Source organism: Zalophus californianus, chromosome 1, assembly GCF_009762305.2.
Source record: "Zalophus californianus isolate mZalCal1 chromosome 1, mZalCal1.pri.v2, whole genome shotgun sequence".
NCBI classification, from domain to species: Eukaryota; Metazoa; Chordata; class Mammalia; order Carnivora; family Otariidae; genus Zalophus; species Zalophus californianus.
The window spans coordinates 112,450,178-112,472,259 of record NC_045595.1 but is presented as its reverse complement, the minus strand read 5'-3'; the positions used below and the strand labels follow the sequence as shown (position 1 = coordinate 112,472,259).

At 37.7% G+C, this 22,082-nt stretch overlaps 2 protein-coding genes across 5 annotated transcripts in view; one reads left to right on the top strand and one right to left on the bottom strand.

Moving 5' to 3' along the window:
* GFM1 (G elongation factor mitochondrial 1) overlaps positions 1-22,082 on the bottom strand; it is a 43,830-nt gene that overhangs the window by 8,025 nt on the left and 13,723 nt on the right. For both annotated transcript variants that reach the window (XM_027584595.2, XM_027584596.2), the window contains 6 exons: positions 19,684-19,821; positions 18,055-18,156; positions 16,437-16,493; positions 13,455-13,592; positions 12,471-12,553; positions 1,946-2,108 (listed from right to left, as the gene is read on the bottom strand). In XM_027584595.2, coding sequence (XP_027440396.1) covers positions 1,946-2,108; positions 12,471-12,553; positions 13,455-13,592; positions 16,437-16,493; positions 18,055-18,156; positions 19,684-19,821 — 681 coding nt within the window. The remainder of the gene's footprint in view (positions 1-1,945; positions 2,109-12,470; positions 12,554-13,454; positions 13,593-16,436; positions 16,494-18,054; positions 18,157-19,683; positions 19,822-22,082) is intronic.
* LXN (latexin) lies at positions 6,132-12,441 on the top strand. 3 transcript variants are annotated; one of them, XM_027584598.2, is made up of 7 exons: positions 6,132-6,239; positions 6,424-6,627; positions 7,962-8,024; positions 9,126-9,303; positions 9,570-9,706; positions 11,788-11,850; positions 12,124-12,441. In XM_027584598.2, exons 2-7 carry the CDS (start codon positions 6,499-6,501, stop codon positions 12,220-12,222), a joined length of 669 nt encoding a protein of 222 aa, XP_027440399.1. In that variant the 5' UTR covers positions 6,132-6,239; positions 6,424-6,498; the 3' UTR covers positions 12,223-12,441. The 3 variants fall into 3 exon arrangements, with proteins under 3 accessions (XP_027440399.1, XP_027440398.1, XP_027440400.1); XM_027584597.1 differs by lacking the exon at positions 6,132-6,239 and having other exon boundaries at positions 6,261-6,627; XM_027584599.2 differs by lacking the exon at positions 6,132-6,239 and having other exon boundaries at positions 6,261-6,627; positions 12,098-12,236.

Here is a 22,082-nt window from a genome sequence, read left to right as displayed (position 1 = left end):
TGGTTGAGCGACTGCCTTTGGCTCGGGTCATGATCCTGGAGTCCCAGGATCGAGTCCCACATCGGGCTCCCTGCTCAGCGGGGAGTCTGCTTCTCCCTCTGACCCTCTTCCCTCTCGTGCTATCTCTCATTCTCTCTCTAATAAATAAAATAAAATCTTAAAAAAAAAAAAAAAAGATGTGAGCTGGTTTGAAAGTGATGCTGAGAGCGCTAACACTTAACATCTTTAGGAATTACTTACCTCTTATAACCCATTATACAGATGGCATGCTCTTAATTTTTTATAAGGAGGAAACAGAGGAAAGGCAAGAAAGAGTAACTCCATCAAAGTTGGCATTGATTCAACAGCTATGTCTTGAGCTCCCACTATACACCCACCACTGCTTTGCCTCATGGCAGACCACAACATTATAGCTTTGGTGTTACACACGTAAGAACTGGAATTCAAAAGTGATTTCACTTTTCCTAATGCAGTTCCTTTTTAAAAAAACAGCTTCACTGATGTATGACTGACACACAATAAACTAAACATATTTTAAAAGTACCATTCTTGTTCAGTCCCTTCAACACTTGTAGAGCTACCACAATTCAAGTTAGTTTTTCTCGGCAAACAATCAGATTGCTGACATATAGTACAATATATTTCTGACACTGTAAAACTATAAACTCTGTATGTTGAAAAATACGTAAGTTCTTCTTCACCTACATTAATCTTTGAGAATAGAAGATAACTTAAAAGTATGAGTGACAAAATACTGTCCTGAAATATAAAGTATAAGAGGAATGAAATACACTAATCACAAAAAATGCTACCACCACTAAAAGCAAAATAATCTATTAGTAAAGATTTCTAAGTTAAAAGGGTAAATGAAAACCTAAACATTTCAATGTATGAGAACCGACAGTTGCTGAAGGTTTACAAGAGTCTTAAAGCCAGTGACCTAGAAAGCAAACAAAACACTAACCTCTTACATGTGCAAAGCACTTCACAATTTACAAAGAAATGTTACAGGGTATTATCTCATCCTAAAATTGGTGAGGGGTTCATGTTTAGTCTTCTATTTACTCATGGTTTACAAATGAAGAAACTGGCTCTGAACACCATGATTTACCAAAGAGCACATTAACCAGTAGCAGGGATGTTGGGAGTCTTGATGAATGATCGTGGTACTACAACAGTAAACTTAAAACTTTCATAAATTCCTAACAACTGCTACAAATTTTAACTGTTGATTGCAACTTAGTAGGTTCAATTTATCAAAAGAAATAGAATAACTCTGATTAAGAAACAGAATGAGGGGTACCCTGAGTGACTCAGTTGGTTAAGCGTCCAATTCTTGATTTCAGCTCAGGTCACGATCTCAGGGCTGTGAGATCGAGCCTTCCATCAGGCTCTGCACTGGGCACAGAGCCTGCTTAAGATTCTCTCTCTCCCTCTGCCCCCTAGAAGAGTGCTTTATATATGAAGAGTGCTTAATAAATACTTGCTAAGTGCATGTCTTTAAAAAGCTGGCTACAATTTTGAGATGGTTGGACTATGAGAAAGCAAATAAGTCCTCTTAGAGAAAGAACTACTGCTTTGTTTTGGAAAAAAGAAAAAGAAACAGAATGAATTCCCCCTCGTTGTCATAGCATATATTTATAGCTCTTCAACCTAATGAACCGAAGATTCTAAATCAGATGGAAAGCTTAACAATCAGATAAAGAAGCAGGGCAGTAACTAAAATGAACCATGTTAAGACAATGTGATAGAAACAGGATCTGAGGGGCGCCTAGCTGGCTCAGTCAGAAGAGAATGAGACTCTTGATCTCGGGGTCGTGAGTTTGAGTCCCACGCTGGGTGTAGAGATTACTTAGATAAATAAAACTTAAAGAAAAAAAGAAATATGATTTGATACCCAATAAACTGGTTGAAAAAAATGTAATAAAGTTATTTTTGTTGTTACCTTTTCTACTGCAGGCACAAACTGCTTTGGAACATTAGCCCCAAATGTTTCATCTAAAAACTCCAACTTAGTGTAGTTCTCTGGGTCCAGAGGCTCCAGTACACCGATCACTTTTCCAAACTGGCCTGCACCACCTGATTGTTTTTTATGTGTAAATTCAAACCTGAAAGTGATTTAGGAGGGGGGGGGGGAAAACCAATATAGCGTTATGTTAACTAGCAAAATGAAATAATTCCTACTGATTTAAATGAAAAACCACATTTCACCATTTTTACTTGTTCCTTTGAATACCTTGCCATAAAATTTTACTGTAAAATTTATTTAAAAAGTAATTCTTTCTTTCATGTTTTTACTTGGAGGTGAGGGTGAGGTACAACACCAAAGTAATCCACGGTTTTCTTTAATTCTGCCAATTCTTTACTTCATAAGTAGAAAAGTAAAAGTGTTAAAAGTCAGTCTAAGGTTCGTGCTCTAGTAACCTACATTCCAAAGAGCTCACCTTCTTCTTTTGGAATGCCTCCCTTCCCTGGGACACAGTGTTGTTCTCGTCTTAAATCTCTACAACTAAAGATAGTTACTTGAAAATAGGAGCTCTGCAGTTAATTTATTCAGATCTGAGTTTACTACCTGGACTTTATGGAGTGATGCAAGATGAGGGAAGGGAGTTTCAGGTGGATTAATACCTGAAAATAGTAATGGCAAAATGATGACTAACATCAGTCAGTCATTTAAATAGACACATACACAGACAGGTGTTTACTTCGAACCACGAATGGCAACATAAATAGAATAAGCACTTTATATAGATATTAAACATTTGTAAACATACACTATTTCCGATGAAAACATTTCATGAGTATCTACTACCTGCAAAGCATTTCTTCCTTTAAACCGAAACCTTCCTCAAGACAAGATGAAAGAGGCCAGCCACTTTCAAAATTATCTCAGGTAACTGCAAGTAAATGGACATTAACGAGCCTGTTCCTACCTACAGATCTGTGCTGGTTTGGAATTAGTAAATATTCATTTTGGTAGGAGATGCCATTTGGAATATGCAGATTTCATAAAAAGCCTAAGTGTGAATGTGCCTGATGAGCTGCCTTTAAATAATCTTCCAGCTGCCAAGAGATTCAGGACGGGCTGAGGAAAACGACCGCTGAAAGAAGAACTTTCTCTCAGAACTAAGAGAACGAAAGTAGAAGGGGAACAACTGGCAAAGCGCCACAGAACGACCGCAGGGGCTCCACAACCGTGTCTGCTGACCAAGTCGCGGGTATGTGCAAGGTCTCCGCGACATTTACAGTTTTGTTTTCAATCTGACAATAATATAACATTGATACAAATACACGCTCCATCTGTGCTATCTCTAGGGTAATCACTCACCAGGGATGTTTACATTTAAGTTAAAATTTTGAAAAAATTTAAAATTCAGTTCCTCAGTTGCACTGGTCACATTTTAAGTGGTCAACAGTCAAATGGGGGAAGCGGCTACAGGACAGGGCAGCACAGAGAACATTTCCAGACTGCCCGGCAGGACCAGTTCACAGACCAGTGAATTTCAGGGGCCAGGTCTGAGTCATAATCAAGTGGATGCTGAATAATGAAACACATAGGTGCCAGGCTTGTGCTAAGCAGTTTTTATGGATCGTTTTATTTGTTCTTCACCACAAACTATGATGAGTGTACTATTTCTATCACCATTTTACAGATGAGAGAGTAACTGGCCAAATATGATGCAGTTAAGTGGCAGAGCCAGGATCTGCACCAAAACCAATGCTCTTCATCAAACATTTTTCTAGAAGGCCAATAAGAACATAAGCTGACGTAACCTGCAAATGATGATTTCACTGGAAAAGCTGTTAGAGGGCGGTACATGAAGACAGATTTTACAGTAGCTTAGACAAAAGGTAGAAGAACTAAGACATGGCTTGGTAGGCAGCAAACAGGAGTGCTGGCGGTAAAAGGTCCCATGCCCTGGTCATCAGACCACTAGCATGTTGGAAAGGCAATTTCGTTTTGAAAAAACATCACCTCTCACGATAAAATTAATGTTAATTAGAATGGTGTTGGGTTGTTGTTAGTTTTTTTTTTTTAGATTTTTTAAATTTATTAAGAGAGTGCGAGAGAGCACAAATGGTGGGGAGGGGCAGAGGGAGGAGAAGGAGACTCCCTGCCCAGCGGGGAGCCCCATGTGGGGCTTGCTCCCAGGACCCCAAGATCACGACCTGAGCCCTAGGCAGACACTTAACTGAGCCACCCCGGCACCCCATTAACTCTATTGGTTTTCTATTTTGTAGATTTATTTTGATTTTATAGTTGTACCAAAGTTGCAAGCCACAGACCTTTTTAATTTTATGTTCATGCAAGTTATATAAAATTATAATAATTTACCTGATCCCAGGGACCCGTAATAATTTTGTAACTTTAAAGGTAACCCATACATTATTCAAATTTGAGGATAACAGACTTTAGACTAACCACTCATAAAGCATTCATAAAGTAGATAAGATTTCAAGGACTCAAGTATAGGAATAAGATTCTCTTAATGCAGTTTACTTAACATCTAGATAGGCAGTTAAATGTTTTAATGTAATAATTATACTTTGAAAAGAATATAAATTAGTATGTGTGCTTTTAGTAAACGCCTAATACGTCACAACCTACTAACGAGCTTTGACCTACAGCGATGGTATTCATAAAGCTTCAAACAGTGACTTTATCTAGGAAGCTCACATATTGTATTTCTAACAACTTTAACTGGAAATAACCAGGAGATGTTGACTAGCTATTTGTGAAACTTAAAATTTCATTATCAGCAAAAAGCTCTTTCAGCATCATCAGAATGTACTCAGCCACTCTTTCCTGGACACTATTAAAGAAACACATGATTCGAACAATTCACACACACACACACACACACACACACACACACACACAATGACAACCTAAGAGGTTGGCTAATACATGAATGACTCACCCTCTCACGCCCCAAAAGAAAAACCTACCCTTTTTTTTTCTTTTAAAGAAAAAGCCTTAAGGGGAGAAACTAACCCCTTCATCCTCTACTTACCTGACAGTTGGTTGGCTAATAATAACTACAAAGACAGAAATGCCTTATTCCTTACATTTTTTAAAAATATACTTAGTCCAAATAAAAACTTTATTAGATTAAAAAGGGTATTTGGGGAAGAGAACACATTATAAATACATTTTAAGTTTATTTTTTAAAGCACAACACGTATGCCCACCCAAAGAACTTTCAAAAATCCATTTTGAGGAAAAAAAAAAAAAGCTAAGAAGCTCTATTTTTCCAAGCCAAAGAGCTAAAGGGAAGGTTTGGCCATACAGATTAAAAGGAACCTTAGCTTCCTGATCTAGAGCAATCCAATGCCTAAATCATAGTCCCTTCAAAGGTAAAATGAGAAGACAATTAAGAAACCTGGAGAATGGAAATGCACTGCCTACTAAAAGTTTGTGCTTGCTTTAAGCAGCTTTAAAAACTCTTGTCTTTGTTAGAAGTTACTTCATGTAGTGCTTGAAGTTCAGTTCTTAAATATGTTTTGATTCTTAAAAATTTCAAAGTGAGGGCGCCTGGGTGGCTCAGATGGTTAAGCGTCTGCCTTCAGCTCAGGTCATGATCCCATGAGTCCCGCATCGGGCTCCCTGCTCCTTGGGAGTCTGCTTCTCCCTCTGCCTCTCTCTCATGAATAAATAAATAAAATCTTTAAAAAAAATTTCAACGTGATTCAGAAGGTTAGAAGCTTGGTTTTACATTTTACAGCAAAACCTCATTTTTCTTAGATTAGTAAAGGGGGAGGGGATGCAGGTGTATTTATTTCTCCTGATCCAAATTACATTATCCTCCAAATTAATGCTATCCTTTGAAATTTCTCATACCCTGATTTGGGCAGCATTGGTCCAATCCCACAAAAAGGGGGATTAACCAAGCGCGTTTCTGCACCTCACAATGGGAAGGAGAAAGAAGTAACCAACTGACCGACTCACTATCTGGAGCTCCTTTGTACTTTGCCCTGTGCCTGACACTGCGCGGTGTATAAGGAAGGTGTGCTGCAGACTGCATGTGAAGCAACCAGATTTCTTCCACGGAGAGGAAACTGCAGGCCCCGGAGGCACTCCATAAAGGAAAAAGCCAGAAAGCCCCTCCTTGCACTTCAGTAAAGGTTAATGAAGGGAAGGATGAAGTTCCAGCCAACCTAACCCACCGACTCCCTCCCCACACCGCCACCCCCGCCAGCCGGAAAGGCCGGGGCTCACCCCTCGCAAGATTCAGTCGGTAAAGTGGGCGGCAGCAGGGCGGGGCCACAGGAGCAGCCGCGGGAGCCAGCGCCCCTGCGGCAGCTTCCTGAATCGGAAGGAGGGAAGGAGGAAGAGAGGAGGGTGGGAGCTGGCGATCCCGCCTACAGCCAGCCCGACCTAGGCGTGCCGACTCTAACAACTCTTCCGTCTCGGCCACCCAGGAGGAGGCTGAGCCGGCGGTGCACTGGTACCGTCTGGTCCCCTTCAACGTGAGCAGCCGTAAGCTCCCACCAAGAATGGAAATCCCCCCGACCCACTTCCCAGCCTCCAGGGCAGCCTCGGTGGCGGAGAACTGCATCAACTACCAGCAGGGGACCCCCCACAAGGTGTTTCTGGTGCAGACTATCAAACAAGCCAGCATGGAGGTGAGTCCGGCGAGGGCAGTGGGCGGGAGCCGGCACCTACTTGCTTGCCCTCCAGCTCCCAAGGGTCTCAGCCTCGTTCTTAGCGCGACTTCCCTTCCACTCCACCCTTGCCTGTTTTGGGACTCGCTGTTGACGTCAGGTCTAGGGAAGTTAACATTCCTGGGGATAGCTGACACTCCGGGACAGCCAGGGCTGTTTGTTTTTTCTTGGAAAGCCAGAGACAGAGACAGTTTTTAATGGGCACTATTACAAAGAAATGGGAAAATGTTCTAAATGCGGGGTGGCATTTTACCCTTTTCTGACAAACCTGTAGAACCATTCAAAAGAATCTCAAAACTCCTACTACGTTTCTCATCTACTCCAATCTGAACCAACAAAAGCTCCCGTCTTCCAAACGATACTACTTTGCCTGAATTTTACAATCTTTATCAGACCCTTTAACCAAAATTAAGGGGTAAGCAAACAGTAAGACAAACTGACAACCAAAGTCAGAAAACAAAAGTATTGTGGGCTTAAGCTCTGCCTTAACTACCCAAACACCACTACCACTGACTCCTGTAAAAGATATGCTCCCTCTGGCAAAGGGTTAAATTAAATGCTTAAGGCTACAGCTGTCACTAACCAGGCTTGTTTCCATTTTACTAAAATATAAGATTTGAGATTGTGGCTTGGTTATCGGACCTAAATTTAACTAACAGTCTGTGAGAGCTGACAGGGAGTAGATGTTACTTCAAAACTGCACCAGATAATTAGGTGTACACTCTTAATTGTGTCTTGATTCAAAAGTGAAATACCTAAACAATTGTCTTATGGTTATAAAATTTGTTAAAAGTATCATTTTGCAGGTCTACTAATGGACAAGTAAAAACAGTACTTAACATCTCTAACCACTTCCCAGTAATCTGCCCCCAAATGGAATTCACCTTCATTGAACAGTGTTTGGAGGGTACACAGGGCTTTTTGAAAATGTTTTCAAAGGTATATCCTGTTTTTTTGTCTTAGAATCAAAAGGTGTTTCACAATTTCTTTTGTAGAGAATTCAGGATCACAGATCCAGAGGTTGAAGTCCTCTAATGATTGAAAGTGAATTATAACCCATTTTATATATGCTTTTATCCCACTCTTCTGTTCTCATCCAAAATAAATCTCATAAAGGACCTCTTGAATTAGATGTTACGTACATGGTGACATGCCTTTTTCAAGGTAAAGCCTTAGGGCTTTAACCATTTATCCTCACCAGTCAGCCCTCTGCCCCAACCAAATGAGAGTGTATTTTTCTAACAACACAAAGAACCGAGTTCTTTTTGTAATAACTCACTACATTTTCTTAATAGGATATTCCGGGAAGAGGACACAAGTATTGCCTTAAATTTTCTGTGGAAGAAATTATCCAAAAAGTAAGTGAAATGTCTTTTATTATGAAAAAGAATTTGACTCTATAAATATTTTAGATCACCTTTGCTGATCAAGTCATAGGATTAACTTGTGTTTTTTTTTAAAGTTGTGAAATCCCTGCCTTGAAAAAAAATAATGAACATACAAGGGTCAGATTATACTCTTTTAAAAATATATTGAGATACATGAAGTAATTCTACTGAGCTATTTAGAAAAGACTACACATTTCAGTTCAAATAAATTCCCTTAAAAATGTTATATATTCTTAGGGCAGTCTGAATTTATGCCTAATATGACAAATGAAGTAATTTACTCTCTAGTCATTACTTTCTTAGGTCTGCCCTTCTCATTCTGTTTTTGATTTCTTTCATTTAAAGAAAGCCAGTGCTTTTAGATATTTATGAGCAATAAAATGACCAAATGATACCAACATGTTCACAGGAATCTTTCAGTAATGGGGCAGGGAAATTTTTAAATATAACATACTTGCCAAATTATTAAGACAAACTTTAAAAAAAAAAAAGGAACTGCAGTCTGTACCATAACCATCTTAAAATTTAAAAAAAAAAGCTTGCCTTTTGTTGACCATAATTCAGAAGACACACAGGCTAACAAGAGATTTATTAAAAGATTATCTGAGCTACTAGACAGCCATCTTTCAAAGAAGAACCAATGCTACTATTTTCTAATTTTACATCTAGATACAAATTAATTTATCTGGGCTTGAGAATATTTCTGTTATTTCAGAAGCAGATGGTAGAGTAATAGACTTAAAAAGTAACCAAAGTCCAGAGGTAGTACATAAAGTCAGACTAAAATCTGGCCTTACAAATGGGACACCCCATTAACACTGAAATAATAAAGTTTTAAGATGAAATATAAGATTATGATACTTTAAAAGTTATAAAATAAGTTATCTATTTTAGATACCTTCAAGAAAACTGTAGGCCACACCCAATTAGATACCTCCGTAATAGACACTCTGAAGTCAAGTTTGAAACACTGTTAGGGGGCCAACACTTTAAATGTTCTATCTCAAGAATGATAATTAGGAATGGATGGCCATTTACATGTAAAGGTATTTTGCAAAATGTTTCAAACAGCAAGTTACACTGAACTGCACAGCTGAAGTACTTTACCCTCTAATGGGACAAGATACTGCACCAGAAGTCAACTTCACATTTGAAGGAGAAATTGGAAAGAATCCAGATAAAGAAGATAACACATTTTATCAAAGACTCAAGTCCATGAAGGAACCATTTGAAGCACAAAATATTCCAGGTATATAAATATGGCATGGAAAACATTTTCTCAACTTTAAGATCAATATTAATTATCTGTGCTCAAACTATTAGATGTTAACAATATGTTGGAAATATACTGGTTTTTGCAAAAATATTCATTACTAGTCTAATTCAACAAAAAAGGGCCTTAAATTCTGTACACATTTGAAGGAAACTAAAACATGACTTAGAATTTAGATTTCTCAAATTAACACTGTATGTATAAAATAATTCCATTTACCATATAAATGTTTCCCTCACCAGACAGTTTTGGAAATGTATCTCCAGAAATGAAGCCAGTTCGACACTTAGCCTGGGTTGCCTGTGGTTATATAATATGGCAGAATTCTACCGAAAACACATGGTATAAAATGGTAAAAATTCAAACTGTCAAGCAAGTGGTAAGTGATTTCTATAAAATACACTATTAACAGGGTTTTATTTTACCGAAAGTGTGATAATTCATAATTGGATAAATAGTGCCCCTTTAGTCATTTTATATTGAAAATAGTGAACCTGGCATTTTGAAGGAGAGGTCAGTTCCCAAGGTTAAAAAAGTTGAAGCTGCAGTTTCGACAGAGTCAAGTATTGAGTTACAAATAATTTGGCATTCCGTTTTTGCGCTCAGCTTAATACAGATTATACCCTTTGGTGATCTAAATTTTGTATTCGAGTTTCTACAGCTATGCAAATGAAACTACTGTGCTTTTTGTCCTCTATTGAAATGGTGGTGCCAGAGCTACTCTGAGACGTGGCCGGCATTTTTTTGCCCCAAGGATCAGCTAGAACAAATATCTTATCATCTTTTAATCTTTGTGAAGCTTGCTGTGTATCATTTGCTTTTATAACCCGTTTACTCATAATGTACAACCTTGTATCTCATTGCTAGCCTATTCTTTTAAGTCTGATACGACTGTTTAGAACCGCCTCTTTCTAGTCTTTAAAGACATAAAGTCAACTTCACATTTTAGCTTTATTAAGAGGTTAGAAAGAAAAAAAGTCAACCATTGATATCTAATGGATATGTAGAAAAACAGTGCAAAGAAACCACAACAAACAGTTTTAGTTTTTTAAGAGGAAAGGACTTTCCAAATGACTTGTTTCAGCTTGCTGGAAACAAACTGCAAGCTGGAGCACCTTTACTCCACAGGCTTTTGCAACCACTTCTTAGACACCTACGGGCACTGAAGGGCAGGATACCCAATCACAATAGGTAGAATATGATGCCAATACCTAACATAAATACCACAACAACATTTTAAGAAACAGAGCCCTTTTTTTGTTTTTTAAATTTTTAAGTAGGCTCTGCACCCACCGTGGAACCCAACACAGGGCTTGAACTCACAACCCTGAGATCAAGACCTGAGCTGAGATCAAAAGTCAGATGCTTAACCGTCTAAGCCACCCAGGTATCCCAACAGAGGATTTTTTAAATGCATTTCTGTAGACATCAACTTTGGTTACAAATTCCTGTTGGGGTACTAAGGCTCAAATAATCGAGTAACAGGGCCAGATTACAGAGGTTATACAATCATAATCATGGTTTTCAAAATATGCTCAAGACAGTGCTAGAAGTTTTATGACAGAAAACTCCTATAATCCTTCATCAAAGTTTTAAAGCATTATTAAAATTTCAGCGGAAAGGTTTACTGCTATTACCCAAAAGGGACACAGCAGCTCATGCTGCCCCTCAGAGGCCAGGGCTTGTTGCAACACATTGATTATAAGCCTTAAAAAACCTTGTACAGCAAATCTCTGGTGAATGTAGTTTTAAACTATGTGGATGCAGTATTTCTGTGGAGCTGGTGGTATAAATACTTTATATGCCCAAAACAATAAGTACAGATGAAAGCTTTAATTGCAAAACCATATAACTACACTCATTATGTTTTCCTACTTTGTTTTTAAAAAGAGAATTTCTATTATAAAATTGGTTCCCTTTAATGTAAACACTCATTTCAGTAGTTTATCCCTTAAAATGATGCTTTTCTGAATAATGGAAACATTCAGGAATCTTAAATGACAAACTTTAGATCATAATGCTCTGACGGAGCTATCACAACTCAGAACCTAAAAAGGGTACACAACTTTTAGAGTAACAGGTGAAAAAAAATCACGATTTTAAAAATGTAGTTTGAAAGAAAACTTTTTTATAAGAACACAGTTTTTCTTTTTTGGGGGGGTAGGAAGGGCAGAGGGAGGGAGAGGGAGAGGGTATCTCAAGCAGGCTCCATCTCACGACCCTGAGATCATGACCTGAGCCAAAACCAAGAGTTGGACACTTAACTGACTAAGCCACCCAGGCGCCCCAAGAACACAGTTTTTCTGATCAGGCTAAATAAATTATAACATTCAATTTTTGTTTTTACTTATTAACTGAAAGTATCATCATCTAGTAACGAAAGCTGAATTTTAAAATGAACGTATCATTATTTCCAAAGATACTAAGTTTCAAACACCAGGTTTTTATTTTTTATGATAGCAAAGAAATGATGACTTCATTGAGTTAGACTACACCATTCTACTTCATGACATTGCATCTCAGGTAAAGTATCATTTACCTTTATTTGATGACACTTTGAAAATTGAGACGTGTTTTAGAGCCACAGTGTATGCCTTATTAATTTTGACTCTAAATCAGAATTCATGTAAATTAATATAGACACCAGGTTGAAGTATATTATACTGGTAGCCATTTAACTTTTTTGTTTTTCTTTGTAAGGACTGTTTTGTCGCTAACAAAATCTAAACCCAACATTGTTTTCTTAAATGTTTTCTGAATTTTATTACAGCATTAGTTAGTTTCCTTTCCTTGCAGGAGATGATTCCTTGGCAAATGCAAGTTCTCTGGCATCCACAATATGGTACCAAAGTCAAACATAATAGCCGTCTCCCAAAGGAAGCACAGCTGGAATAAATGAAGACCCTAACACTGACGAGTCAACATGCTTATCAATGATGTGTGTATGCCAGGTTTCATCAATACCTAGTTTATGGGGCCGAGCAAATCCCAAAATGTCACTTTGTATAAATGTCTTCATTACAGTATAGAACGATACAGATTCCCTAATAGAAACTATCATGATGTAAAAGTGGTGTGTATATCCCATAATAAAAAGCTTCAATTCTGGCCTCACAGTATGTTTAATTGTGTTGCATACTTACGGGACGGGGGCAGTAATGGTCTCTCTGAAAGCAACTTTTGGCTTTCCTGTGACACAAGGACAGCCATATTCTCTTTCCATCCGCTAAAAAGGAGAGGGGAGTTAATTTTTTGGTGTACTTAAAAAAATAAACTGAAAGAAGAAAAATCCTAAGAATCTTAACTACCTTTGAAGCACTCATTTAAATATGATAAAAAATGATCAATCTTAAATCAGTATCTTTACAAAGTTATCTTACAAAGGTTAGATACATGATATTAAGTAATACAAATGACTTTGAGATTTTATATAAATGAATTCTAATTTAGACTGTTTAACTTTTACTTACCTCTAATTAATCTATCCACTAAAACTTCACCCTTGTTTCATATTATTACATATTCTCTGGAATAGCCTATGAATCTGTTGTCAGAGTTTTCTACTACCTTAACTTCAAAAATATGATCACAACCAGAATTTTTAATCATAAGTCAAATAGCTTTCGTTTTCATTCATAGATATAGAAGACCTTTCCTAGGGAAAATACAGCCCATCTACTCTTTCTATTATCTAAATTCTAATGATCTTCAAGTACTAACTTGAGAAGAAAACAGGCAAGAAATGGCCTCAAGAGTGGGCACTGGTGGGCCAACTTCCCCAGCAGGTCTCTCCCTGCAGGTTGTCTCCCTAAGGTTGAGACCAGGATTTGCTTGACCCAACTAACCACGACCTAGGGATGGATGGATGATCTTACTGCAAATACTTGGAGTCTTGATTCTAGGAGTCTGCAAATGTTTTACAAATAAAAGGATTTAGAAATCAAAAATAATTAATCTGTAAGAGACAGTAACATTTGTAACACAGTATACCACATCTGGATATAAGCCAGAATGAAGTCTGAAGAACCACTATTAGTTTACAGTCATTAGACTGAGAGTTACTGACTTGTAACAAAACACAGGCATAAATAAAATGAATTTAAGTTAACTTCCTTGTTATTCATTACCTGAGCATAGATTTCTAGGTGTAATTCTCCCATTCCAGATACAATTGTCTCTTTGCTCTCAGTGTCGAAGTGGACTTTAAATGTGGGATCTTCTCTTGTAAACCTGCCAATACCTTTTGAAAATTTTTCCAGATCATTCTTTAAAAAAAGAAAGTCATTACACATTTTAGTAAGCATGATAAGCAATGGGGCTGTTGAAAGAACTTTACTAAATGAAGTCAAGTACATTAACAGTTAGGAAATAACAATGATCCCCATCTAGTTCCTAGGCCATACATACCCTTTCAATATGTGAGCTTGGACAACACACAGTCAAGACATCAGGGAACGGTTGGCTGACAGAATTTTCTTTCCACAACAAGATACAAGAGTCTAAGGCTTAACTATGCCCTTTCCTATTTTATTCTTGGATATACACAGAAACTGTCCATTTGTGGAAAACTATCCATTTGTGGAAAACTTTCTCCAATGAAGAAAAATAATCCTTGTTACTCTATTACATTTTAGAAATTCTATACATAATCACAGGAATCAGCATGTTTACCAAGATGTGATTGTAGATTCAAGCAGGACGGTTAAGACCAAGAGTAAGGCAAATGTCATACTGAGACTTCTCCCTTTCAAAACAACCTGCTTGGATGTGATTGCATGCATCTTTATTCTCCTTAGATATAATTCCATACGTGGTAAGTAGAATTATGGTCCTCTAAGTTAAGCCCTAATCCCCCCAAACCCGTGAATGTTACTTCATGTGATAAAGGGGATCATGCAGATATGATTAAACTTATAGACTCTGCGATGGGAAGATTACCATGAAGAATCTCGGTTGGCCCAACGTAATCACATGGGCCTTGAAAAAGGAAGAGGAAAACCGAAGGGTTAAGTTAGAAAGATGGAACGAGGGAAGATGAGGCAGAAGATATATGAAGCACAAAAGGAGTTGACTGTGTGGTTGATAGCACTGAAGACGATGGGGCCAAAGCCTACGAAAATGGACAGCTTCTAGAAGCTAAAAACAGGCCCCACATGACAGTCATCAAAGAAATGGGGACCCCAGTCCCAACAGCTACAAGGAGCTGAATTTTGCCAACAATCTGAGTAAGCAAAAATAAAATGTCCCCTAGAGCCTCCAGAAAGGAACAGTCCTGTATCTTCATTTTAGTCGAGTAAGAACTATGTCAGATTTCTAACACTGTAAAATAATACATTTGTGCTATTTTAAGCCAAGTGTGTGGTACTTTCTTATGGCAGCAACAGAAAACAAACACACCCTGAATCACCAGTATTTAACAGTTATCACGAGTGCATGGAACTGTGCTATATACATGTTTTGAATGTGTACCTCAAATTCTAACCACAATGCTGCAAGACAGAATTATCCACATTTCACAGGGGAGGAAACTAGGTCTAGAAAGGTTGACTGACCTGCCGAAGGCCACAGAGCTAGTGCATGGCAAAGCTGGGACTGAAACCTCGGTTAGTCTATCTCTAAGTTTTTGCCTTTTCCCTACATAAGCCAGGTACTCCCAACTTACTAGAAGATCATCTTTGCCCCCACTATCGAGATTCACAGCTTTATGCAATGACTTCATTATTTGATTTAAATTAATTTACTCCAGCAAACAGACAAGCCTGAAACATCAAAAAAACCTTTTAGATATTGATGCCTTTGATTTTCCTCCACTATTGTGAACTATCAACAGTTAAATATCTTACATAAACTCTGAATTAGGAATGAAAAAGCACAGTATCTTTAACTTCTCTCCCTGATTATTCGGAAGGAAAAAGCAAGCAATTTAGCAAAGCACCTGGAACTGTGGCATTTCTCTGTGTGGTAATATGCAAGGTTTGCCTTTCCTCAAATTTCTGAGATGGAATGACATAATGTTTCTTGCTCCCTAAACATTCTCTTTTCTATACTAAGAAGGGTCTGGAAAAGCTCATTTCCCCAAAATAGAGGAAGTACCTGTTAATGTATCCACAAGACAATACATCAGAGTATGTTCTGTAAACAGTAGTTCCCAGATGACAAGTGGTTCTCGATGCATGAATGAATCTGTTTCAATTTACCATATTAACATGACTGTTATGAATGTCAAAGCAATTTAAGAACTGAAACAATATGGCATTAATACAAACTAATTCTAATGGCAGTAATGCGAGTAAGAACCTATTCAAGGAATTCTGGTTCCATAAAAAGCTAAATGACATCAAATCCAACCATAAAACTATTATATTTGAAACTGAGAAAGGGGTGCCTGGGTGGCTCAGGTGGTTAAGTGTCCGACTCTTGATCTCAGGGTTGTGAGTTCAAGCCCCACATCCACACAGAGCATGGAGCCTACTTTAAAAGAAAAAAAAGTGGAGGGGCGCCTGGGTGGCTCAGTCGTTTTAAGTGTCTGCCTTTGGCTCGGGTCGTGGTCCCAGGGCCCTGGGATCGACCTTGCATCGGGTTCCCTGCTCGGCAGGGAGCCTGCTTCTCCCCCCTGCTTGTGCTCCCTCTCCCTCTCAATCAATAAATAAAATCTTTTTAAAAAAAAGTGAGAAAAAGTCTTGTTTGCAGGCTTTCCATGTTATACTCCATAACTACCACAAATCCAGAGATGTAATATAATCCATGAGGCAATTAATCTATGTAGTAATCTAAGGGACCTCAGTGAGGTTTTACTACAACTTAGGATAAATGTCCCTGTTTCCCTTTTTCCACTCCTTTATGATCTGAACATAGGAAAATATTCTTACCACTTTGGAGCCAATGATATTATAAAGCACAGTCTTGTGCCCATTTTAATACCATCAATTTTTTCAGGTATAGTGAGAACTAATCACTACCAAGAGACTGGTAGTTTTAGAAGGCGATCTCAATACCAACAGAAGAAATAGAGACCGTAAGATTGCTGGTTATCACAAGATACTATGTGCATTGTGCAGAAAGATGAAAAAGAGCTCAAGTTTTTATTCGGATTGAAACCAAACTCCTACCTTGTTAGAAGGCTTCATTGCTATTGAAATGACAGGATCAGGAACATGAATTGACTCCTAAAATATTTTTTAAAAGAACAGAGAAGAATTCAAATACAGTACTGTTTGGGTCAGGGATGGATAACTTTTAATGTGGTACTTACAAAAGAACAAAGGACAAATACTAGTCAACACATTTAGGCCAGACAATATATATCTTGGTCTGTTTTGTATTAAATATATTAATACATTAATAAATGCATACACTTACATGATCTCTTCTCTCCCAAAATAACAAAAATAAACTGTTTATTAACTGTTTAAGACCCTTGTTTACTGACACATCTTAAACAAAATCGTAATGAACCCAAATGCCAAGATTTGAATTCTTATTGGCTAGTGGCGACATGTGCTATTGCTGTGTTTCGATAAGTTATTTAATCAAAATATGCCAAGACTGACTGTAAAACAAAGGACACTAGATTCTTTATACATACGATACCTCATTCAGTCACAACTCTGACAAGCAGTTATTATCCCCATTTTACAAATAAAATCATTAAAGTCTTGGAAAGACAAAATAACTTGGCAGAGGTGAGACTCTAATCAAGGTCCTAAGCCTAAGCACTTCCCACAGCCTCCAGTCCCTCATATACTAATTACAAGTATTTAGAGAAGGCCTTATCAACAATATTTGTTTATAAACCATGCCCCTTCTCTAGACCCCCCAAAGACCTGTATAGATTGATTTTTTGTAGTATCTTAAAGCAACATGTAAAACCACAGACATTAGAGAATATCTTACACAGAAAAGCTAAATTGTAAAATTATAAATTCATCACCTAATACAGGGACTACTACAGTGCTCATCTGTTAGGATTGGACCAGTTCTTATGTAAATGACCCACTGTAAATTCCTTCACCTCAAATTACCCATCCCCCTATGTACTCATATTCTTTCTTTACTGAATTCAGGAGAGGGACCACCTTCACGAACAGATGTCATACTGTCGGAGAGCCTATTCTCCTACAGGGGCAAAAAAGGGAAGTGAATGAAGGGGATTCAAAGGCAGGAAGTGCCCAAGCATGCTCTTCCCTTTGGGATCCCTCAGTCATGAAAAGGGACCTCTGAGTTCCACAGGACAGGCTATGTGTGCTAAAAGTCAGACTGTCTAGTTGCACCTTGCCTTCGAGCAAGGTTCCATTCTGTTATCCCCTAGTTTACATGTTACAGTTCTCCGGGGGATTGACGGAAGGGCCCACTCTGGCTAAGTAAGTGGCCATCCACCGGGATTAGCCTGATTCTGGTGACAGGAATTCGAGAGGAATCGCCAATGGGGAAGAAGATCTCAGAGTAGGTGAGTCAGCGCTACACAGTTCAGGTGTATCTAGTGAAGATTTTTCCCTCGATGCTAAATCTTAGAGGACTGTGGAATTATTTTACTAAGAAAAATCAGGTAAGTTAGGTTACACAGAGTACTTGTCTAACTGACATCCAAAAAGCCACGACAAATCTATACTGATGCCTGTGGCAATAAATGAAAACTGTGACTGTTTTTCTGAAGTACTAAATATACTACATAAAAACAGACTTCTAAAACTCAAGTGATATAAATAGCTTTGAAATTCAATGACGTACCATAGAAAGGCCACTATTATTTTTGTTTGTGAATGTGTCTCCACTAGCACAGTCAATGCCAAACAATGCACAGATGTCTCCAGCATACACTTCCTCAACATCCTAAATAAAGAAATAACACAAAATAATACTTGCAAATAATACAAATCAGGACATGGTAACTGAAAAGTAATCATACACTGAGCACATTGTACATAAACATGGCAGAATCTCACCATGAATTCTATAGAGAATGAATTAGCTAGAACCAATGTAATACCAATAATCAACCAAGGCAAGATATACCTTGAATAGGGCCTTTATTTAAGCCACATCTCAACTGACAAGATTTTACTTTATATGGAATCTAAAGACTATGGCATCATTAAGTTGGAAGATCTGTAGTACTGACAGAATACAGAGCCTCACACTTCTAAAGTTATTTCTATGGATTAAGAAGGATATATTTTATGTGCTGCCACAGTCCAACAATGAGATATGACAAAGATGTACAAGGAAAAACTGCAAAGGAAGTTTTGAAAACAAAGGCAGGAGAATTCAGCCCATTGTACTTAAAATAATCTTAATTTCTCACAGATGCAAGCAGTCAAATAAACACAGGAAATCTAAGAACAAAGCACTGGTGCCTCTTAAGCTTCCTAGTTTTTGTCCATTTATACTGACAGTTCATTCATAACAGCTGTGGCTGTGCCTGAGTCTTTAACAGTTCCAGAGATGTAAACATCTCGTAGCTTCTGGCCCATAAAAACATCTGTGACAATCACTACTCCCTCTATCATGCCCCCTGCTGCCTATCTCACAAAACAGCAATAAAACCCAATTTTGAAAGACTGCTTATTCATCTTCCAGGAGAGACCACAAATTTCTGAATGTCGTAAGATTTTGCTCAGACTAATAAATTTCTCCCGGAATACAGAGCTGACTGGGGAAAGAGCGGGAGTGGGAGACAACGCCACACATGTGGCATTTCTACTAAGGCCTAACCCCAAAAGACTATATAGAAGGCTAGAATAGATTCAGAGCCAATTCAAAAATTTAAGCTGTAAGCCAAAGTTTATTTCCCAGATAAGACCTTGAGAGGTTCTAAATCTTCAGATGGATTCTAGCACCAATATGGTCCTTTGGCGGGGGGGGGGGGGGGCGTTGGTTCTATAACAGGAATAAAAAACTCTAGGTTAAACAGGGCTTCCACGTGGGGCCATACTTGCGAAAGTAAATTCACTGAACAATGTGGGACATTGTATGTGAATTGATTACTCTCAATTACCTTTGAGAACCACAGTTCCACTGTCCCAACACCTGTTATACTCTTTGTAATGACAGCTCTTGAGAAAGGTGCTGAATCTTGGGTTCTAGGTCAAGGAACTAACTGTCCCTTCTCCTTAACCTTGGCCATTGAGGAAATACAACTAATCACAAATAGTACATAAAATGTGTCCTTAACATCTGCTAATTTAGCCCATACCAAAGAGCTACATCAGAATTATAGCACATTTAAGTAAAAAGGAAGAAGTTAGTGAAACATTCAAATAGAAGTGATTTTCTTGTGGGGCTCAGGGTACCAAGAAGGTAGATCTATTTCACCTGCATTAGAGAAATCTCTATCTGCCAGGAAGGACCTATACTTGCCTCCATCATGTCAGCATGCAGGCGAACCAGCCGCTGCACTCGCAGTTTCTTTCCTGTCCTCGTGTTATAGATGGTGTCACCCTTCTTCAGCTCTCCTTGATAATTGCGGACATAAGTTAACTGTCCAAATCGCCCAGCCTAGAAGTCAAGATGGGGTAAGGCGGAAAGAAGAAAAAGAAACATAAGAATCAAAATTGTGAGGAAAACTTCAGGGTGCCTGGGTGGCTCAGTAGTTAAGTGTCTGCCTTCGGCTCAGGTCATGATCCCGGGGTCCTGGGATCGAGCCCTGCATTGGGCTCCCTGCTCTGCAAGGAGCCTGCTTCTCCCTCTCCCTCTGCCTGCCACTCTCCCTGCTTGTGCTGTCAAATAAATAAAATCTTTAAAAAAAGAGAAAGAGAAAAAAATTTCACATCCTCCAATCATTCCCTATCAATTTTAGTAGTATATTTTATACACGTTTTGGTTGACTGTCTAAAAAACTTGGGCACCTGGGTGGCTCAGTTGGTTGGGCGACTGCCTTCGGCTCAGGTCATGATCCTAGAGTCCCGGGATCGAGTCCCACATCGGGCTCCCTGCTCGGCAGGGAGTCTGCTTCTCCCTCTGACCCTCCTCCCTCTCATGCTGTCTCTCATTCTCTCTCTCGCAAATAAACAAAATTGTAAAAAATAAATAAATAAATACTAGCTTTGAATATATATGAGTTAAATGGTTGTTTTTGATCTTTCTGGTACTACTTCTGATTTCTCTGAAATAAAAATTAGAAAATAATTTTATTTATTTATTTTTAAAGATTTTATTTATTTATTTGACACACAGAGAGAGTGAGAGAGAGAGAGAGAGGGAGAGAGCACAAGCAGGGGGAGCGGCAGGCAGAGGAAGAAGCAGGCTTCCTGCATGAGCAGGGAGCCCGATGAGGGGCTCGATCCCAGGACCCTGGGATCATGGCCTGAGCTGAAGGCAGCGGTTTAACCAACTGAGCCACCCAGGCGCCCCTAGAAAATAATTTTAAATTGTGTATGCAATAAGGAAATATCCTTTTGCCTTCTATTACTATTTCCTAAGTTTGGTTTAATACAATTAAGATATAAAACACAAACTATAATTATTGGAAAGACAACAAAGATATGATTAGAAATGGTAAGAATGTACTATACATCTAAAAATAAAAAACCCTTTGATAAGCACCTGGAAAGCTATATAAATAAGCATTCTTTAAAGTAACTGAATATAAAAGAAATAACCATGGATCAATTCCTCCTCAATACTAACACTAACCAACTGGGTATGTTTTAAAAGTTGCCAATTCTTCCCATATTAATTTATAGGTTTAACACAATAGCAATAAAAATCCCAAGAGGAATTTTTAAACGTATGATTAATGATTTTAAAGTTCATTTAGAAGAATGGATAAAAATAGAAATTTCTGAAGTATTATGGCAATAAGAAGCTAACCATGACTGATATAAAAACATATCAAATACTCCAAACTTAAAAAGTAAAGTAGCAGAAATTAAACTGAATAGCACACAGAGTAAAAAAAAATATCTAAAATGCAGAATATATTTGTCAACAGACAATGCTGACAAAAGACATGACAATGGAAAAGTACAGCATTGTTCAAAAACTGGGAGCTAGACAACTGGTCTTCTATTTGGAGGCAGAGGAGATACATTTAGAGTCCACCTCACAGCACACAGCAAAACAAATTCCAGCTGGATTAACAATGAAAAAAAAAAACCATCATAGAAAAAGTAGAAAACGTTTATGAAATATACATAAAGAGGATTTCTAAGGTTAAAAAATGAGAGAACTAAAAAAGACTGATACATTAGACTATAAATTTAAACTGTTGATTGTTTTAAAAAATAAGATTAGAGAAAGATCATTTAAATAAACACTTTGGCATTAATTTTTAAAATAAGAAACGAGACAATTGCAAAAAAGGAATTATAACTACATAATCAATATATGGAAAAATGTTCTCTACCATTAGGAATTAAAGAAGAATTATTAACTTTCACTTATAAAATTGGTAGTAACTTTTAAATAATACTCAATGCTGATAAAGATTCACTGAAATAATTTAATACATTAACTCTGAGAGTATGAACGAAATCTGGCAATAAACCCATTAAATAATAAAACATTCTATTCCCTTAATTCAGTAATCACCATTCCAGGAATCCTAAGAAGATATTCCTAAATGTATATTTTTAAAAGCTTTACCCATAAAAATTGTCACCACAATGTTATTTGTATTTTTTAACTTAAAATTACGTTTAGAATAAGTATATTGTAAAAATTTTAAAATAAAAACTAAAAGCCCCCAAAATATAATCCCATCCCAGAAATAACCACTTTTTTTTTTTTTTTAAGATTTTATTTATTTGATAGAGACA